We start from the raw sequence: 18835 nt of genomic DNA on the forward strand, positions 1-18835 counted from the left end.
GCATTTGACAAATTGCAAACTTTCTTTTTTTTAGTTGCTTGATCAGTGGCCACGAGATCGTCGCGTATCATGTCAATGTTAAAAAATTAGGAGTGAAAAAATAAATAAAAAAGGGAGAAGTGAGAAATGTGGAATGGGTTTATTAGATTATATGAAGTTAAACTTGTGATTTGATTTCGAAAAACAGAGCAATAGTCAAATAGAGAGGAAAGAAGATATCATTTCAATAGGGTTGGTGCGGATCAAGTCGGTCCATTTTAGTCAAATCTGCAAAAAAAATTAGGAATAATTACACGAATGATCCCTAAATTTTGGTATAATATGTAATGTGATCATAAATTTTTAATTTATTCAATACGGTCCTGAACTCTAGTCCAATATATAATATGATCCTGAAACTTTTAATTTATTTAATGTGATTCTTAAATATTTTGTTTAGGTTTTACTTAATTCTGAATCGTGCCAAAATTCAACGGCTATTTTTCATTACTTTTTTATGCATAGAACTTGAAATGATGCAGCACGAGTTCCGGAGTTTGACATGATTTAGAGTCGACGGTGGGTGCCTAAACCGATGAACTCCAAATGAACAGAATTCAATGGTTCAGCTGAAGACCAATCAATCAAACCAGGATTTTACACTTCTGGGATTAATGGGGTAAAGAAAATACTGAAGCAAACAATTTCACCGCTCCACATTGCCAGATAAAGGAATTTCAAATCAAGCTGTTCGTCCAAACAAATCCAGGACCGTCCGCTTTGATACCATGTTTCAGTACCTCAAGTAGATAGTGATCCTCAACAGCATCTCCGCGCCGTCGATAACGTTTTGGCCCGACGGGAAGAGCGACCTCACTTCCGCGTACCCACACGCGTTCTTGAACTTCCCGGTCCCCCCTGTGACAGACAGTTTCGAGAGGGCGGCCCCAATCCTATACACTCCGTAAAAGTTGAGGCTGTCCCCGTACTCCCCGCCCTCGATCACAGCCGTGAAGGCCATCATCTGCGTGGTCCCGTCAGCCGAGCTAGCGACGTACACACCCTGGGCCTTGCCAATGAACTGCGACCCCAGTTCGGGGCTCAAGGTCAGGATGTCGTCGATGACGGTGATCGTGCCGAACCCGAGGCCCAGCCCGTCGGGCCCCAACTGGGTCTGGACGCCATTTGGGTTTGGGCCATTGTCGGGCGTCCCGGCAAACCGGGTCCCTGCGAGGCCTGTCCCTAGGGGGATTCCATTGAGCCCATTGACCGTAGGGATTGCACCATTTGCATTGGGAACGGCCACGCCCCCTTGTGGAGGAAGAAAGTCCACTGGCTTTGCAAAGGGCACTTGGCCACTGTAAATGCTGCCCAACAGGCCAGTTATGGGCCTAGCTGTGGGGCTGCTACCCCCAAGAATGTCGTGCATGTACAATTCGAGGGCCGGCTCGGTCCCCCCCTGGCCCGCCGAAGCCGCGATCGCCGATGAGCACGTAACTCCGATCAGCATCATCGCCAAGAGAATCGAGGGTACTGATGATTTGTGGATCATCTTGTATTTGATCAAAGTGCTCTGAGCTGTGTTTGTCTGTGTGCTTAATGATGATTCTCTGACTGAAGGTGGATGAGAACAGTAGGGACTCTTGGTCTTTATAAAGGGATGCCTCAAGAAATTGGAGTTGTTTTAGCGGCCAAGAAGTGAAGTGGTTGGGTCCAATATTAGCTATAGTGTGGCAGATACTATTTGCAGTATTGCTTTGCTTTCACTTCAATGCATAATGCTGAGTTGACCAGGTGGGTGGTTTCCAAAACGGGTCATATTTGATCAGTCTATGACCATCTACCTTTGACTTTGACTTCACAAAAGCCATCTAGTCCTCAACATTATATACTGAATTTTCCATATCAAATGCTGACAGATCTTCCATGGGAGGCAGGTACAGCTAATCCTGGTTATCATATACATCTTTTGAATGGGCAGGCAACATGTCCTAGTAATAGAAAGCTTTTGCTATGCAGTTTTTAGTCCTCACATTTACTTTAATCAGCAAAAACGTGTTGCCAAGCCTGGATAGAACGACCCCTTTTCGAGCTTTAGTCACAGCAATGATAATTCTTTTGCTGTTCTTCTTTACTCATTGTTATCTTCTATAAAAAAATAATCACAAAGTAATTCCAGATCTCATCTTTTAATTAGATTGATTCTTAACTCGTCAAACTAGCATTGTGACTCGGACGATGCTGCGCTATTGGTTTTGCAAAACAGAAGTGTTTCGCAACTGTCGACTCTTTAAGTTCAGAATGAAGAAAATAGCTCGGTCGTTTAACAAATCCATGGTTCACTGGCTTTTAATTCCTAATTTTACCTAGCGAAACTCTCGATGTCTTATTTGTCTGTTCTTTAGTACAATTAATGCTCATACAGCATACAGAGAAAGAATAATGCAGCTACAACATCAATCTACATCTCATCTCTCTGAAGTTGTTTCACGATGCGGCCAAGTTCTGCGTGTGTTCTCGTGGTTCCTCATGGTCCATCACTTTGGCTTGCCTTACAACCGGCGAGATCAGTATCCACACTGCGTAGGCAATGTCGAAAACTTTCAGAAGAGGAAATAAAGACATATAGCAAACTTGCAGCTCTTTTTGTTCAAAAGAAGTTCCTTAAGCTATATCTTACTTTGACATTGATTCATTTCAACTGATAGATACCAGTGCTTGCGTGAGTCAGAATCGGTTTGAGCTTATGCAGTGTGAATTAATGGAAAGTGACTGGATTGTGTATGGCTTATGATGTGATCAAATGACCTGAAGTAAATAGCGATAGCTAAGCAAAACATGTGTCTACTACTCACAGTAGATCGTGGCTGCGAGCCATTCATTGACGATTTTCACCCACGTGCTTGCCCAACCCACATCGATGATCCACCTAATTTAGTTCATAGAGTCAACTTCATGAATTGTTTGCGCAAATTCAAGAAATTTACAAGGCAAGTGATTAAGCAAGGCTTTCGTACTTCCTGGTGGTATTTTCGAGGTTCCAACAGATGAACAACATCGCGAAGTACATTGCTCCGAGAGAGAACACCAGGTGGAAAAACCCGTAGTTGTATGGCACGTCATCCTCCAATTGAACTTCGTCCTTTCGAAACTGGAAAAAAGAAGATGAATTGAGCATTTCTTGCAAGACAAAGGAAAGATGAATCTGAAAAGTGGAGGGACTTCTCCTTTTTCCCTGGAGTTGCCTTTTTACTTTGCAAATTTTATGTAATCTAACAATAGAGTTGACTTTAGAACATGAATAACAGTTTCATCTGATCCGGCATTCCCAGATTAAAGTTATCAAAGAAACAACCACTTCGGAAAAAAATCAAGGAAAAGCAATGACAGTTATGCATGATTGAATGAAATGACCCCTCGAAGGATAATAAAAATGGCGATTCGGTGAAGACATGAGAAAGCTCAACAAGTGTTGAGACAGAAAGAGAACAGAAATTCTACCTGAAAGGATTCTGAATCAATGCCAGTAGAAAAAGTCGCCATGACAATCGCACATATTGCAATGAGGAAGCTCTGAAGCAAGATAATGACAAATCATGAAACAAAGGAAGCACCGATGAGAAGATTATCAAGAGAACAAATGCAGCATTTTGCCTTCTCTTAGTATGAGAAGCAGATAAAAATTGAGTTCATTTTTCTTTTCACAGCATATAATTAAAGTTTACATCAGTCTGGATGAAAACCTCGATCATTAGAAAAGTCATGAAAAGTGGTATACCAAATTAGCCCTTTCAGAAATTGTTCATGGTGATTATTTCTCGCTTCTGACAGAATAAGGTAACCAAGAGAAAATCGAGAGAATTCATATTATTCAAAACTGACCAGTATAGTAAACCAATCATGATGAGTCCCTTGCTTCTGCATATTGCTGTTCTGTATGGCAGGCTCACTAAACATAAAATCAGTTATATTCTTACAGGAGGAAATATTAACTGTTCGTGCATTCAAGAAACAACTGAAAAATCGTAAGACAGTGCTGATTTGCGACTGCAGGAAAACATTTATGAGCAAGTGCTATGCAATAGAATATGGTATTCGTGTAAATTCAATTAAGCAAATAAAAACCGAAACAACTGTTAAATGATGCTGGTTCTTTCCAAGATAAAATACAGTCATTGGAAACTAGATAAAAGAGAAAAATAATATGTACTTGCAGTGTAAAATCCGCAAACTTGGGCAAGATTTTCTCACCTTCTAATGGCAGACCAACAGAGGAACACAATGTACGATCCCATTATTCCTGAAGATAAAAGGCCACTGTTGACCTGCACTAGCCATACGTGCATTAGCATCTTAGGAACAAGACATGATGTCTTATTCTGGTAATCTTCCAATAACACAAATTTAATTGTTCTGCTAATTGCTAGCAAGTACAAAGTCAAAGATTGGGCAATAAATTAACAGAGGAATGTTTTACAGTGTGAGTCTCTGCATAATTAGTTTATTCAACATAATTCACTTGTGAAGATTATAGATGCATCAGTTACAGAACAAAAAGTATCATCAAGTGTTCTAGCTAGTAAATTTGAAACCTTACTAAAAATCGAAAATGATCTTGCAATAATTAATAGATTGCTTCTGAACATGTGTTAGACATCTAAGCAGCAATTGGGCATTTATATATGTAAATATACTGCGTATTACTTCAATTGATTTTGTGTAACATGCCTTGGAGTGCAAGGATATGACCAACATCACTACAAGCAATATGCCGGTCCAAGTGATGAAGAATATGTTGAGGGACTGTCCCGAAGCATAGAATTTGCAAACCATGATAATCCCTCCTACCGACGCGACATAAAAGATTGTGGACATCACCAATCCAATAGAGCAGCTGCAGGATCCAAGCACTCATTATAATGGAATTAAAGTAAACGCAAAAGCCCCAGTACTCAAGCCTAATAAATATAAAAGGACAATCTGCCAAAATTGTAGAACAATGGAGGAAAGCAACACTCTGATGTAGGCTTAATCAGTCATAAGGCCAATGTTTCTTCGTTTATGGCTATCGTTCACATGAATGCTGTTAAAACTTGGGATAAATAGTATGTATGTCTTTTCCGGTAGTAATGTGCTTCTACAAGCAGCCAGTGCATGACTTCATCAAGTGAATACCTTCGCTTACTTTCTCCGTCGGGCATCCAGTGATTATTCCACCAAGCAATGAACTGGATCACGCTAATGAGCTGAAGCACAAGAAAGATTCTACATTTTAAAGGAAGATGTCATGAGTGGGACTTCAAAATATTTTGAGAATCGACTAAGAGAAAACAGAAAAGCAGAGAGATTTCTAGGCATAATGCCCCATGAAATGTGTAGTTACTTTATTTGATGTTCAGAATCAGAACCCAACTTACATAGCACTCAAAATATAAACTTTTTCTTGCTCCATGTAGTGGTTTTCAGTTTCTGTTGCTTTTTAATTTTGCAAATTTTTTTACATGAATTTATCAATGCATCAAAGGAGATGAGAATTACCCTGCACCTACTCGAGCAAATTCACCTGCAAAAGCATTATAGAAGGCCGTTATTCTGACAGATTAGTAGCTAGTTTCTTTAGATGATAAGTATATATTTCAGTAATAAAATTGGATTCCTCTTAGTCTAATACAATTGCTACATTTCAGTAAAGGAGCTGAACATATGAAAGTATAATCTTAAGGCAGGTTAAGGAAAGAGTTTATGGGGAAGAATAACGAACGTGTGTATGAGCATGGCAAGACAAGAGGAACGCTATGTGCATAAATTCAAGCATAAATTTCACCAAGGCTTAGTTATGCACAAACTAACTTACCATACAAGTGAATCAGATTTGAAGGGAACAATATGGGAGCTGTCATTGACCCCATCAAAATGATGAACTTCACAACCCACCATCCCGAATGCCAGATGTTGCAGACATCGTGGAGCTTTCTCGTACTGAGTGTAGTGAGAAACATCAAAAAGAAAAACATCTGGAGCGTATTATGTCAAGGTGTACATGATGTTAGGTGAAGTTCATCAACCATTTACCTACACCGCTTGCGAGGTGATGAACTTTGGCAATGTCTATTGGGAAGTTTAGTCTTCTAACAAACGAATTAGAAAGGTAAAGCAAGAGATACAACTGTCCTCAATGGCAGAGCTCGCTTGCAAAAAATATGTTGAGGATACAAAGCATCCTAGACTCACGCGGAGAACTCCCATTGTCTGGAAGCAGGCAATTCCCCCACTTCCACAAGATTTTAAATCTGCAAAAACAAATATATAAGCTTGGAAATTATGGAAGATGTCATGTGGAACAAAGAGGGTACAAATTTACCACAAAGATATTACTGAACACCGACAAGTCGAGGATGAAAGAGCATTGACTCACAGTGAAGCTCTGGAAGAACCTTCTGACCATAGTCACGAACGAACCACGCGACAAGATTCGTTATCAGAAAGATAATGCCATAGTAATACCGTGCTCCTAAGGACTTTTTTCTTTCATCAGAGAACGCCGCGCTTTTGGGTTCTGACGATCTCGGAGGTTCCTTCCTTCGATGATCGATCTCTAAATCAATGGCTGCAACATCTACTATTGATGCTTGAGCCGCTCCCACGGGCTCACTCATTCTGTAAACTAAGTAAGAAGATGATATGAGTGAAGCTACATGAGAACGTAAACAGAAAAACCAGAAAGAGCCTAAAAAATCTTTGAAGAAGAATAGATAAATACACTACAGAACAACAATGTGAGGCTTTATGATGTTTGCTCAGAACGTTTACTGGGTTAAGGTTTTTCTCCCCCCACTGATAAAGTAGAAGACTAGGAGTATCTTCTAGAGATCAAATTTGAAGACCCAAAAGCTCAGTTCATAGGAAGACTGTGAAATCTTCTCCAGAGAAAATGTATCCAGTTGAACATTGAAATCTCCTTCATCTACCAATGCAGAGATAATGTGAACTCACAGGGGAACAGGAAACGACTTGAACATAATTTTGTAGAAACTTTGTGTTCTTGAGTAGAGAGAAATACAATTTAACACTTAAGTGCAGAACAGAACAAAGAGCTGCAAGTGCATGTAAATGCAACATTCCATCCACTTCTCTCAAGTAAATCTACAAAGGGCACACCCAGAAAAAAGGCATAATAAATGAGTGACTGAACCTGACCTTGTAGGGAAGCTCAAGCGCTCAAGCTCAGTAGCTCATTATATAATACAACAAAAAGCAAGAAACACTACCACCAGCTCTGATGGACAGCAGGTTCGCATTGCAATAGATATTATCATTTAGCTTTCTGTTCTGGTGCATAACTTTAACATGATACCCAGCAAAAAAAAATTAACTCAGGCACAAAATACAGAACAAAAGAATTCGGTATATGATAGTCATGCTGCTTTTAAGGGGGTCATAGCCGTTGGACCTACAATCCAAACTGCTAGCTTCCACGGCTAGCTTTTGTAATCTTCTCCTGTCACGTTACTTGTCCTCACTACTGACAACATTCACTTGGGCAATAATGTTTTCTTATCATTTTTCTTCCCTTCTCTTGTGATCTTTGTTCGACTTTCGGACTGAGCAGCTTGGTTGTAGGTTGACCTGTGCGGTTGTCCATTCCCCCACAGCATAACAGCTCAGCATTCTCCTTTTCTTTTCCTTTTTTGCGTTATTTCTTTTTTTATGAACTGGGTGTGCGTGTGACTAATCAAATGGTGATTTCTTGCAGCTTCCGGGAGAACAGGGGATACAGACAAAAGGACAGTGGCGATTTGTCAAAGGTGTTGCTTGAAGTTGGCAAAATGAAAACATTAAGATAAGGAAAGATAGTTGTAATCTTGACAATTTTTTTGATAATCACGATTTGTCTCTCCTTAATGGAATTCAATACCTCATTGATATGGGATCTCTGGAGACATCATTACAATTGCAAAGTTAAATTTTTCTAGATACATGTAGATTTTGGGAGTTTATATGATATGGTATATGTATGTAAACAGTTCATTGAGACACCCCCCATATGAAATAGGTCAAATTAAGTTGGTAATTAGGTAGCAGACGACCTTTTCATGCAACCAAATCAAACACTTCGGGTGCAAGTTTCTTCAAATGACGGAACTAGAAATGAGTTGTATGTTTTCTTTTCTACTTTGGTAACTTGCTAGGATCAATACTGATTTCAAATTCAAAGGAAAGGGGAATGCATTCACATCTATCTTTCATATCGAGCCCTTTGTGTTCTTCAAGCTTCTCATTTCTTCTTTGTGGACCTTGCTTGTAAGTCATCATTTAACTTCTCCTTTCCTCTCTTGAAAGTATTGAGGAGAAGCTAGAGTTGGGCGTTGAGATTGAAATTAACAGGAAGGTTGTAACTAATGAGCTAGAAGCAACCATCATCGATGAGCGGGTGTTGCATGTGATAAGAAATATTTCGATTCCCAAATCACTGATTACGCATAAGACGAGAAAAACTTCTTGTGTCGAAAGTTGCAAACTTTCCTAATCTGATTTTGCCTGGCACTCAAGGTGGTCATTCCTCTCCATTTAAGTCTCGTTCACGAGGACACGGATTTGTAGAGCCACTAATGCGACAAGTACAAAACCTTCTTTTGTTAGCTGAAAGCATCGGGTCCAAAATGCGGCAATTTCTTGATTTCTGTTGCGAATTTTTTAATAACGAGGAACCAACCTAACAGTAAACTCACGGACTATTTCACTGTTCTAAGGATTTTGCTAATGAGTATTTCAGGGATACTAAGCTAAGCAAATACTAAAAAAAAATCGTAATTTTTAATACGCGGGCTATTTTCGCGCTCCATAAAATCAATGCTTTGAAAATTAGATTAATTTTTAATTAAGTATGCTTAGAGCTTAACAAAGTGTCGGATCAGTTGTTAAATATGCTGATTATTACGCTTTTGTCTTAACGAAGGAAAAAAAGGGGCGCAAGCGCAGGCACGAGCGGAGTGGGTCCCACCGCGTTTCTAGAGCGTGTGGGACCCGTTTGCTCCGCGCCAAGTTACCGTTGGCTGGAAAGCAGCAGCGCTTCCTTCGCTTTGTTAAGAATTTAGTCTAAATAAAAAAATATATAAATATATATTTTAATTTCTATTTAAAAATTTAAACTTTTGTTCTTTTTTTTTTTTTAACTATTGTTCAACTTGAAGAAAATATGTGTACATCTATGTATTGACATTTATATCGTGAAAATTTTGAGTGCTTAAGACTAAATGAAACCAAAGTGCAATCGTTATAATTTTAAGATTAAACTAAAGTACAAAATAATAAAAAAAAAGTCTATCTAGATGCTCCAATAGGACTCATTTTTCGCCTGTTAAGGAAAACAACCACTAAAAATGCATTTTTTTTTGGTAAGGACCACTAAAAATGCATTTGATGGCAAGTAAAGACAATTTTTCCGAATGGACCGAGAAATTAGGTTCGATTGACCTGGACCGCTTCAAGCTCGTTTGAGATTTTGGTCTCTCGATCCTTCTTGAATACTCCCAACTACAACTATACCGGACAGACGGCTCAGGTATCCCAAAGTTCGTTTCACGTTTTGTGAGCTTTGATGATTTTAGCATTTTCATTACGTTTGATTATTGTTGGTGAGTGTTGACTTGGGGGTTTGGCAAGTATTACCTTAATATGTTAAATCAGGACTTTTTGAGCGCTTGACTAATTCATCTTTAAAAAAAATTTGTATGTGATTAGCAGTAAAATGATCATTTCCATGGCGTCAATAAGTTTTTAAACATTTACTATGGTTTTCCAATGTCACAACCATTTAAAAGAAATCAAACAAAAGTACGCTAACTTAAAGGAGGGCCTAATTCCCTAAAAAATTCCAAACTTTTTTTGGTCTCAGAAAAAACTCCAAACTTTAAGTCCAGTCTTAAATCTGCCCCAAATTTTATTTTGTGTAAAAAAATCACCAAAATTCAATTTATTTTAAAAAATATACCCTCGTGATCCGGTCTCAACTTGACGTAACACTTCCATATCGATAACAAATCCACATCAACAAAGTAATGGAACTTCTTTTTAGACAAAGAAAAGTTCGTGACAAATTTGGACTGAACCTAAAAATTGGGTCTTTTTTTAAATTAAAAAAAAATTTTGGGGTGGATTTATTATCGTCCCTAACTTTCATATCCTAGAACGGTTTTATTTTGGAGAATTTCAACAATTTTTATTGGGTTGGATTTGTTATCGAAGTGAAAATGCGACGTCGATATGTACTTATTGCCTTATTACTTTGCTGATGTGGATTTTTTATCAACGTGGAAATGCCCCGTCAAGTTGAGATTAGATCACGGGATATATTTTTGAAAATAAATTGAAATTTGCTGATTTTTTTTATACAAAACAAAATTCAAGGTAGATTTGGGACTGAACTTAAAGTTTTTGGTTTTTTCTAAGACAAAAAAAAGTTCAGAACAAATTTGGAATTAGACCTAAAGTTTGGGTTTTTTTCCTAGACAAAAAAAAGTTCGGGGCAAATTTGGGACTTGACCTAAAGTTTGTGATTTTTTAGGGAATTCAATCCTTAAAAGAGTGAACAAAATAAAACTTTAAGAACTAAATTAAACATTGGGGAGAGTTTTAAAAATTATCGATCAAGTTGTCCCCCGTTCTTTTCCAAATGAATCCGTTAAAGTTCGACCAGTAAACATTATCGTAATACTACATTCACGATCCGAATTTGAAATACTTTGATTATTTTTCACTTTTACTTAAATAATACGACAAGTTTCAAGCTCTAAAAACTCGGAAGAAGCATGTTCGTTAGGTAAAATATGATTGGGTTTAGGTTTGTCCCTGTCATTGTAAAGCGAGTTAAGTAAACTTGCTGTTGGATTCTGTCGAAAACAAAGAGAGGATTAGGTTGGGCGGAGGTAGGAAGGAAAAATCATGAAGTCACTAATTCAAGTCAAGTAAATAAAACAAAAATGAATAAATTAATAACATTTTCATCGTTTTACGAAACTATTTATATATAAATTGTTATCGATAATGAAAATATTTTTTATTGACTAATTATTTCAAACGACCAATTTCAGGAAAATGTTTTCAAGATTATTCATTTTTTGCGAAACAAATCGAGAGCAAATCTACCGTTCCCATGTCAACATTTCACCGGAAAAAGTATGTCGAATACCAATCAAAATGCGTCGATTCCATAATAATGAATGTTCATCGCATTTGATGAGTTCAATGATGTTATCGCAAGTGCGGGTAAGTGCAGTGACTATAAATGGTATTCCGAACAAATATGTAGATCATCATTTTAAGTAAATAATGTTACTGACTTCTTTTTCAATATCTCACATATTTAAAAGTCTTCGTTCAAAATATTAAAGGAAAAAAACATAGATATACCTTCAATATATATCCACTTATCTTGCTAATAGAGACAAGGGGTGCGTAAATTCTGAACATAGGCTGTTGCAAAATACCAAATATATACGCGTAGAAATTATAAAAATGTTGAATTCATTATAAATCCATGAATTTCTCCATCTTAGATATATATATTAAAATATTATTCAGGATAAAATCCTTGATCTCCAAAAAAAATTTGACTAAACTAATTTCATGCAATTGCTATTAATCAATTAATCACCATGCCGGTTCATCATGATAAAATCCGTACACAACCCGGTTCATCTCCCGCATCATCCCCCACCGAAACGACCAGAAACCCGGTTCACTTCCGTCCCCATAACCATTTCCACCATCCCTGCCCCTCCCGCTCCACCACCGCCTCGTCCTCCTCCGCCGCCGCGGCCGCCGCCTCCGCCGCCGCCGGACCTCAGCGTCGACCTGCGCCACCGCCGTCGCCTCCGCCTCCGCCTCCTTCATGTCCTTCCTCGATGAATTCCAAGCAGGTGAGCGCCCAAATCCCGAATTCGCCCTCTTCCGTTCGCTTCTTTCTCATCGCTCCCGGCGAAACCCTAGTTTTGTTTTGTTCCCGGCGCCGGCGATTCGCGAGCCGTGAAATGGGTTTGCTTTCATTTCTTTTCGTTTGGGCGAGAATTGAAGCGCGCCGCTGCTGACTAAATCGAACGGCCCCCCTTTTTCTTGTGCAGCAGACCTCGAGGCGTTGCCTAACATACTGCAGAAGAAGTACGCGCTGTTGCGTGATCTCGACAAGAGTTTAGAGGGTACGGTCAATCATCATTTGCTCGGTCGCGTTCTATTTTGATTGTTGTGGCAGGTAGGATTGTTGGGTTTCTTGTGGAGGTCTTCTAATGAGAGAACCATCAAATCTAAGGTTAAAAAATGATCGCTTATATTGCTTGAGATGATTAGTGAATTGGAAGTGTTTTCATTATTGACAACAATTTTATGTCTAAGTATTTCCTTGTTCATTCATTTTTGTAAGCGATACGAGCGATCGTTTTTAGGAAAATGTTTTCCAGATGGCTCATTTTCCGCAAAACAAAGGAAGCCTAAGCGGCTGTTGTGGTTGTCGGGGTCAAAGCTTAAACTTTGAATCATCGGAAAGACCGTTGGGAAAATGCAATGGAGTTGTTACTGTCATCAGCTATTGGCGGCAGCTGAAATAAGTGGAAATGAGAAACTTCAAATGAGGCATCGAAGGGCTTTCTTTATCCTTATGTCTCTGATGTTATTTTGTTGACGAATTATAGAGTGTCATTTTTATTTGGAATACACTTGACACATCCATTTTCGTTGTACACAATCTTTAGGACTAGGGGCTTATGTCATCGCACGAAAGAGATAGTTTAATTGTCAGCTTTTATGGTTTTTGTGAGGTATTATGTGACCTTCTCCTTTTCTTTTCTGAATATGATCAGACCTCAAAAGACAGAATGAGCAACGTTGTGAGCAAGAAATTGAGGAAATTAAGCAGGGACGTAAGTCAGGTAACACGTTCTCAGATGAAGCGCTAGATGAGCAAAAACATAGCATAAGGATTGCCGATGAGAAGGTTGCTTTGGCTGTCCACGCGTATGATTTGGTATATAACAGTTTTTAGCCTTTGTTTGTTCAAATGACGCTGCTCGTTTTGCTTTTGATTTGGCGCAATGAGTATTTTTGAATAACTTTTGGTGTTCATGCTTCCAGTAGGTTTCTTAGTTATTAATTTTAGTTTTTTTCCAGAGATACAAGTTATTCATTTCATTTTTACCTACTTCCTTCGTTATGTGTACTTTTGTTGCATAGCAGTAATATTTGCATTTTTCTGGATATAAACACTTCACGATCTGAGAATATCAAAGCTGATTAGGTAACAGGACAAAGCACACGCACTGATGATTCGGATACTAGTATCTTGATAGGATGGCAAACATCAAGGCTGCATTTTCTCTCATGCCGGAACAAACATGCTAATATTTGCATGGTTGGGAGAGGGAATTCATTCATGAGTCATCTCTTCACATGCCAATGAAGAGACAATCAAGCATTAGCCATGAGATTGGCGGAAGAAAAGAAGAAGCATAAGCCATGAGCAGAAATTTAGTCAAATGTTACATTGTGCTCTAGAGAGCTCATGGCTAAGGGTTGCTGCCTTCATTGCATATATACTTATCCAAATCAAGATTTCAACTCGTCTGCATGGCAATGAAGAGAGTGCAGCAAGCTTGAACTATGAGTGGAAAAATGTTGATAATATCCACATTATGCTTTGGAGAGGTCCATATTCACATAAAGTTTCATGGCTAAGGATTGCTGTCTTCATGGCATACCTATTGCTTATAATAGTTTGTTTTCAAGTTTATGGTGTCGTGTTGGATTTGATTTTTGTGATGTCTTTTAAAAAAATTGGAGACTAATTGTGATTTGTTTAACTTTTATCAAAATTGAACATCTTTAATTGGCTAAACAGTCATCATATCTAGTCATTTTATTATTGCCCTTTGTCTGGCTTTGAAGTTGTCTGACTTTTAAGTTTTTGTTCCTTGAAATCTTGCTAACCATGTATATGCTCAACCCAAATCAGGTAGATACACACATACAACAGTTGGATCAATATCTGAAAAAGTTTAATGAGGAGCTCCGACGTGGTACTTTAATTTGCTCTTGCTCCTGTTTCATCCTTTTCTATTAATACATTTTCCAAGGTTTTTACCTGAAAGCTTCTACTTTTTCAACTATATGCTTGTTGCTTTTGTCTTGAACTGAATATTTTTTTAATGCACCTACTGATGGCTGCAGATAAAGAGAGTGTTCCTCCAGAGGGGATATCTAGTTCCAGTGTTGATGCTCCTGCGAAGTCTGGCAGGGGCAGCGAATCCGGTAGAGGAGGACGCAAGAAGTATCATTCTTTACTATATATATTTTTTTGTTGACTCTGGAAGTTGTGGGGTATATGCTCTGTCATTTTCTGTCTCATGACTGCTATTAAGCTCCTTGCTCCCCTGCAACGCATGCACAGTAACAAGCACACGCGCACTCGCAACCACAAGAGGTTACCCCGGAGGGCAGGGGGATGAGAGAGAGAGAGAGAGAGAGAGAGAGAGAGAGAGAGAGAGAGAGAGAATTGAAGTTATCAGCTGGAATAGTTATGGTGCTGGGAATGCAGCGTTGGAGAACCCCTCATATGAAAAGGGAATGCCTTATGCATGAAGAGGACTAAGTAGTAATGTGAAAAGCACAGATTTGATGGAAAATGCTTAGTTAGGATCTGTATCTCCCATATTGATTTGCATTGGTGTTGGTGGATGCACAAAGAACTAATCATTATTGGCAGTTCGCTTGAACCCTATGAAGTCAGAACATAATTTGCATAAATTGAAGCTAAAATTTTAGGCTTTACCATGGACTTCGGTGTCTGTCTCACCCAATACAGCCATACTGACACTATTTGTACATTATACCTCATCCTTGTAAAGCGGCCTAAGCACTTGAATGAGTTGAAATGGAACTTTGTTTCCTTATGTTGTCTCCCATGCTAGTCTTTGAGGGTGAGCTAAGTGCAACGGTAAGGTTATTCACTTGTGACCAGGAGGTCACGGATTTGAGGTGTGAGACAGCCTGTTGCCAAAAAGCAACACGAAGGCTACATACCTTTGCTGAACCTCACATATGCGGAGCCTTTTGCAGGAGGATGCCCTTTATGTCTCCTATGCTCGTTGAATGAGGAAATTGGCTGGGAGTTTTAGGCCATCATAATCCTGATATTGTATTCATCTGATGGAACTACTAATGAAAGTTGAGATTGGAACGAGATGGAAATACACTGTTCTGAGCATCATGAAGATCAATCTTTTTTTTTTATCAGATGAATCTGTTGTACTAATTGCAGTGTTTTAATAGCTTTCATGATAGTTCTTTATGAGAAAATTGTTTGTGGTAAATCTTCATCTGCACATGTCTGAGCTAGGTAGGCATGGTCAGCAATGAGAAGTGACCTTGTTTATGATGGCCATTTACTTGCACAGGACTCGCCTTGCTACTCAAGCAGCAACAGAAGCCACTAATGCAGCTTCCACAAATCCTCCCGGTATGGAGTTGGATATACCCATAGACCCTAATGAGCCCACGTACTGTTTTTGCAACCAAGTTAGCTTCGGGGAAATGGTTGCGTGCGACAATCCCGACGTATGGCATCGAGCTTCTGATTATGTTTCAGTTTTGCTTCCTCCTGCTAGTTATATCCACTATCTAGTACCTGGAAGACTTGTGGTCTTCGGAATATCTTATGTGCTTTCTTCTTCTTTCATAGTGCAAGATAGAGTGGTTCCATTATGGCTGCGTCGGACTGAAAGATGTGCCGAAAGGAAAATGGTATTGTTCGGACTGCGCAGGTATGAAGAGTCGCAGGAAAGGACGGTGATGATGACAATGATGAAGAGCTTCTATCCAATGTAATTTAGGATTTGTACATTCTGTACTAAAATCTTTAGCTGTTGCCTGTAGCTGTGGCTTTAGTTGGATGAAAATGAATCCTAACCTTGTTCTCTCACATCTACAAATGCTTGTCTAAGCAATACTAGCAGACCTCGTTGTACCTTTTACCAGTGCAAAAACCAACATTTTAACAGAAAAACCGGCTACCTTTCTCGGGTCATTTGAAGACTTTGTTCGTAAGCAACAAGAAGTACAAGAGTCCATACAATCTTATATATGAAAAACGAAAATGAGAAAGAAAATGCTATGATCTTTGTTAGTGCTTTTCAGCTAAATTTGATGAACATCTCTCTTTTTGCCCTGAAGTAGTCCAAGGTTCTCTCATATTCTGGAAGGCTTGACCTGATCACTGAAACTTGCTTAAAGTTCTCCATCCATTCATGCAAAAGAGGGAATGTTTCGGCCTTCACAAACTTCACTCCTACTATGTCTTCCATGACCGGCAAGGTGTGGATGATCCATCCCAAGGCGATGTCCGCGAGCGACACCTCCTCGCCTCCGAAGAACTTTTTGTTTCCACCCAGGCCGTACTCTTCTATTGTTTTGAAGGTGTCCAAGGTGAAGTTCATGGCTTTTTCTTGGTTTTCTCCGACGTTACGAAAGAAATCCATCATGGGTATAGACTGCAACAAGAGAATAGCGCGGATTTTGTCAAAGAAAGCACAAAAATTGAAGATCTGATTCTTATGGAAAGACTAAGTTCATAGCATCAATCATATCTATCTTTACCTTCTCATCAATGAACTTAGCCCAGAATCGGACCACGGCCCTCTCGTGAGCATCTCGCGGAAGAAGCGGATTCTGCGCCCATCTCTCGTCGATGTACTCGACGATCACCATGGACTCTGCGACCGCTTTTCCGTTATGAACGAGCACGGGGAGCTTCTGGTGAACCGGATTGTATCGCACCAGCGACTCGCTCCTGCAGACGATATCTTCGGCCACGTACCCGTAGCTCAGACCCTTCAATTGGAGAGCCCAGATGACTCTCTGGGTGAAGGGACTCGACCATAGTCCATGTAGCGTCAGATCAGCCGCCATCGATGATGAGGAAGAGCTCCAAATTCACAGGCTATGTTGTGTTTGGCTTAACGCATGGAATTGACCTTAAATACAGGAACAAATTGCTCGCTTTTCAGAGTTCATGTACGTGGGAATCTTGAAAGGTATGAGAAGAAAGGTCAAATTTTTGCAATTGCCGATCAAAGAAAAGTCCATGTGATTTCTCACATGGTCAAAATTGGATGGTTAAAGTTGGACTCGTTCAGTTAATTTGGTCATTGTATATTCGGCCCGAATTCAACCCGATGAAAATAATTTTGACTGGCTCTTCTTTAACAGTAGGAATATGCATTAAAATTGTGTTTGTGATGCACTTTGTCGTGATTTGTCTTGTCAAATTACATGTCTTCTCGTCAATTCACTTTATATATCTACAAGTTCAGAATGATTTTAGCATACCCCGGGGCAATTTTTTCAACGGGATAATTACCTAATCAATCCTAAAATTATTATACAGGTGTCAATTCAATCGCAAAATTTTCAAATTTTACCAATGTAATTCTAAACCTCTACATGAAATTTCAATGTACATCTTCTGGCCAATCTGTGGATTGCCACGTCAGTAACTTTCGGCGGCGATTGGCCGGAAGGATCAAATTGGAATTTCGCGCGGGTGTTTAAGATTACATTGACAAAATTGGAAATCTTAGTAGCACCGGATTGAAATTTTTTTTTTCTACTAACAGCCCTTTCTTATTTGTAAAAGACAAAAACTTTCGCTCTATGTTGTTAGTCACCCAACTATTTACCTTAACTTCTTAATTCTTATGTTCATGTAAGTCACTATTGTTCTATGTGTTTTTCAAACCTCTGACCGCCTCTGCACCCCGCCTCTTCTATCACTGAATAGTCATTCGGGGGGCCTTAGCTGGTAATCCGGTAGGGGTGTGCAACTGGACCGGGTTTACCCGGAAACCGGACCAACCCACCCGAAAAACAGGTCCGGGAACCGGTTCTAACAAGAACCGGTCCGGGTACCGGTTCCATTTTTTGGGAACCGGTTAGAACCGGTTCGGTTTCCGGTTCCAAGTAAAAACCAACTCAAACCTGTTTTAGAACCGGTTTTAGAACCGGTTTTGAGATAATGTACAAAAAAGTAAAAAGCCTATATCACGTTACCCTACTTCACCGGTTTTAGAACCGATTTCCGGTTTAATATTGGAATATGTTTCACAACTATGAGCGAAACAGCACAGCCCTTAAAGTCATCTAAATATTGTGTGATTCAAATGAGATATATAGACATTTTTCTAGTGAGAGCAGATGCTTTACCACTAAGTCTCTTGATTTTTCTTTCAAGATATTTCATTCGGAAACAGAAGTGAGGAGTTATCTCATCATGGCGCAAAATAAAGAGCTAAACATGTTGAATAAATTCCTTGGAAATGTAACTCTTAAAGATTTATGCGATTGGACTATGTCTTGCCACATAGTGCTTTTGGATTGTTGATTTTGATGGATTGTAATTTCAATTGCTCATTTTGGGGATTGTTACTTTTGGCGGATAGTGATTTTTGTTATTCATATTTTATTTTAAATTGTTTCATTGCTACCTATATTATTTTGCTAGAAAAAAATGATACCGAAAAAAGGAACAAAAAAAAAATAGGTTCTCGAGTAAACCCTGAAACCGGACCGGAAAAACAGGGTTGGTTCCAAAACAGGGTCTAGGAAAAATAGGGTTGGTTTCAGGTTCCAAAAATTGAGAACCGGTTATAACAAGATTGGTTTCAGGATCTAGGTCCGGACCCAACCCACCCTAGAACCGATCACCACTATAATCCGGGCCGTTTCTCTCTCTCTCTCTCGATGAAGCTCATCTCTCGCCGTCTCACTTCGGAGGTCATATGTAGTATTCGGAGTTTCGTCTTCCATCGCTTGAATT

The 18835-nt window shown here is 39.2% G+C and overlaps 4 protein-coding genes and 1 long non-coding RNA gene across 6 annotated transcripts; 2 read left to right on the plus strand and 3 right to left on the minus strand.

Moving 5' to 3' along the window:
* Nucleotides 1–699: 699 nt before the first annotated feature.
* LOC115688400 (dirigent protein 18) lies at nucleotides 700–1584 on the minus strand. Its single transcript, XM_030614209.2, has one exon. It carries the CDS (start codon nucleotides 1529–1531, stop codon nucleotides 773–775), a length of 759 nt encoding a protein of 252 aa, XP_030470069.1. The 5' UTR covers nucleotides 1532–1584; the 3' UTR covers nucleotides 700–772.
* Nucleotides 1585–2281: 697 nt separating this feature from the next.
* On the minus strand, nucleotides 2282–7529 carry LOC115688399 (uncharacterized). Its single transcript, XM_056321468.1, has 14 exons — nucleotides 7243–7529; nucleotides 7050–7122; nucleotides 6395–6643; nucleotides 6193–6269; nucleotides 5834–5993; nucleotides 5518–5542; nucleotides 5155–5244; nucleotides 4708–4873; nucleotides 4231–4304; nucleotides 3862–3928; nucleotides 3481–3552; nucleotides 2997–3130; nucleotides 2835–2908; nucleotides 2282–2558 (listed from the first exon to the last, which is right to left on the minus strand). Exons 1-14 carry the CDS (start codon nucleotides 7315–7317, stop codon nucleotides 2467–2469), a joined length of 1428 nt encoding a protein of 475 aa, XP_056177443.1. The 5' UTR covers nucleotides 7318–7529; the 3' UTR covers nucleotides 2282–2466.
* Nucleotides 7530–11707: 4178 nt separating this feature from the next.
* Nucleotides 11708–15940, plus strand: LOC115688402 (PHD finger protein ING1). 2 transcript variants are annotated; one of them, XM_030614210.2, is made up of 7 exons: nucleotides 11708–11897; nucleotides 12099–12173; nucleotides 12831–12994; nucleotides 13979–14042; nucleotides 14194–14293; nucleotides 15420–15579; nucleotides 15704–15940. In XM_030614210.2, the coding sequence occupies exons 1-7, from the start codon at nucleotides 11870–11872 to the stop codon at nucleotides 15812–15814; spliced, it is 702 nt and encodes a 233-aa protein (XP_030470070.1). In that variant the 5' UTR covers nucleotides 11708–11869; the 3' UTR covers nucleotides 15815–15940. The 2 variants fall into 2 exon arrangements, with proteins under 2 accessions (XP_030470070.1, XP_056176159.1); XM_056320184.1 differs by having other exon boundaries at nucleotides 12102–12173.
* LOC130134763 (uncharacterized) lies at nucleotides 14301–15205 on the plus strand. The gene is made up of 2 exons (XR_008814335.1): nucleotides 14301–14446; nucleotides 14501–15205. It is a non-coding gene; the product is annotated as an uncharacterized LOC130134763 (long non-coding RNA).
* Nucleotides 15941–16045: 105 nt separating the features above from the next.
* On the minus strand, nucleotides 16046–17016 carry LOC115688403 (glutathione transferase GST 23-like). Its single transcript, XM_030614213.2, has 2 exons — nucleotides 16618–17016; nucleotides 16046–16511 (listed from the first exon to the last, which is right to left on the minus strand). Exons 1-2 carry the CDS (start codon nucleotides 16927–16929, stop codon nucleotides 16155–16157), a joined length of 669 nt encoding a protein of 222 aa, XP_030470073.1. The 5' UTR covers nucleotides 16930–17016; the 3' UTR covers nucleotides 16046–16154.
* Between the last annotated feature and the right edge of the window lie 1819 nt (nucleotides 17017–18835).

Source organism: Syzygium oleosum, unplaced genomic scaffold, assembly GCF_021117445.2.
Source record: "Syzygium oleosum isolate NSW1041296 unplaced genomic scaffold, Sole_v2.1 Sole_v2.01, whole genome shotgun sequence".
Classification (NCBI taxonomy): domain Eukaryota; kingdom Viridiplantae; phylum Streptophyta; class Magnoliopsida; order Myrtales; family Myrtaceae; genus Syzygium; species Syzygium oleosum.

Coding starts and splice junctions, on each gene's coding strand:
- LOC115688399 (XM_056321468.1), bottom strand. CDS start 7,317: ATGCACCAGAACAGAAAGCTAAATGATAATATCTATTGCAATGCGAAC. Junction 5,543..5,833: donor AAATCTGATTCACTTGTATG/GTAAGTTAGTTT, acceptor ATGCTTTTGCAG/GTGAATTTGCTCGAGTAGGT. Junction 4,874..5,154: donor GACGGAGAAAGTAAGCGAAG/GTATTCACTTGA, acceptor TGGATCCTGCAG/CTGCTCTATTGGATTGGTGA.
- LOC115688402 (XM_030614210.2), top strand. CDS start 11,870: ATGTCCTTCCTCGATGAATTCCAAGCAG. Junction 12,174..12,830: donor TCTCGACAAGAGTTTAGAGG/GTACGGTCAATC, acceptor GAATATGATCAG/ACCTCAAAAGACAGAATGAG. Junction 12,995..13,978: donor CTGTCCACGCGTATGATTTG/GTATATAACAGT, acceptor AACCCAAATCAG/GTAGATACACACATACAACA.
- LOC115688400 (XM_030614209.2), bottom strand. CDS start 1,531: ATGATCCACAAATCATCAGTACCCTCGATTCTCTTGGCGATGATGCTG.
- LOC115688403 (XM_030614213.2), bottom strand. CDS start 16,929: ATGGCGGCTGATCTGACGCTACATGGACTATGGTCGAGTCCCTTCACC. Junction 16,512..16,617: donor CTAAGTTCATTGATGAGAAG/GTAAAGATAGAT, acceptor CTCTTGTTGCAG/TCTATACCCATGATGGATTT.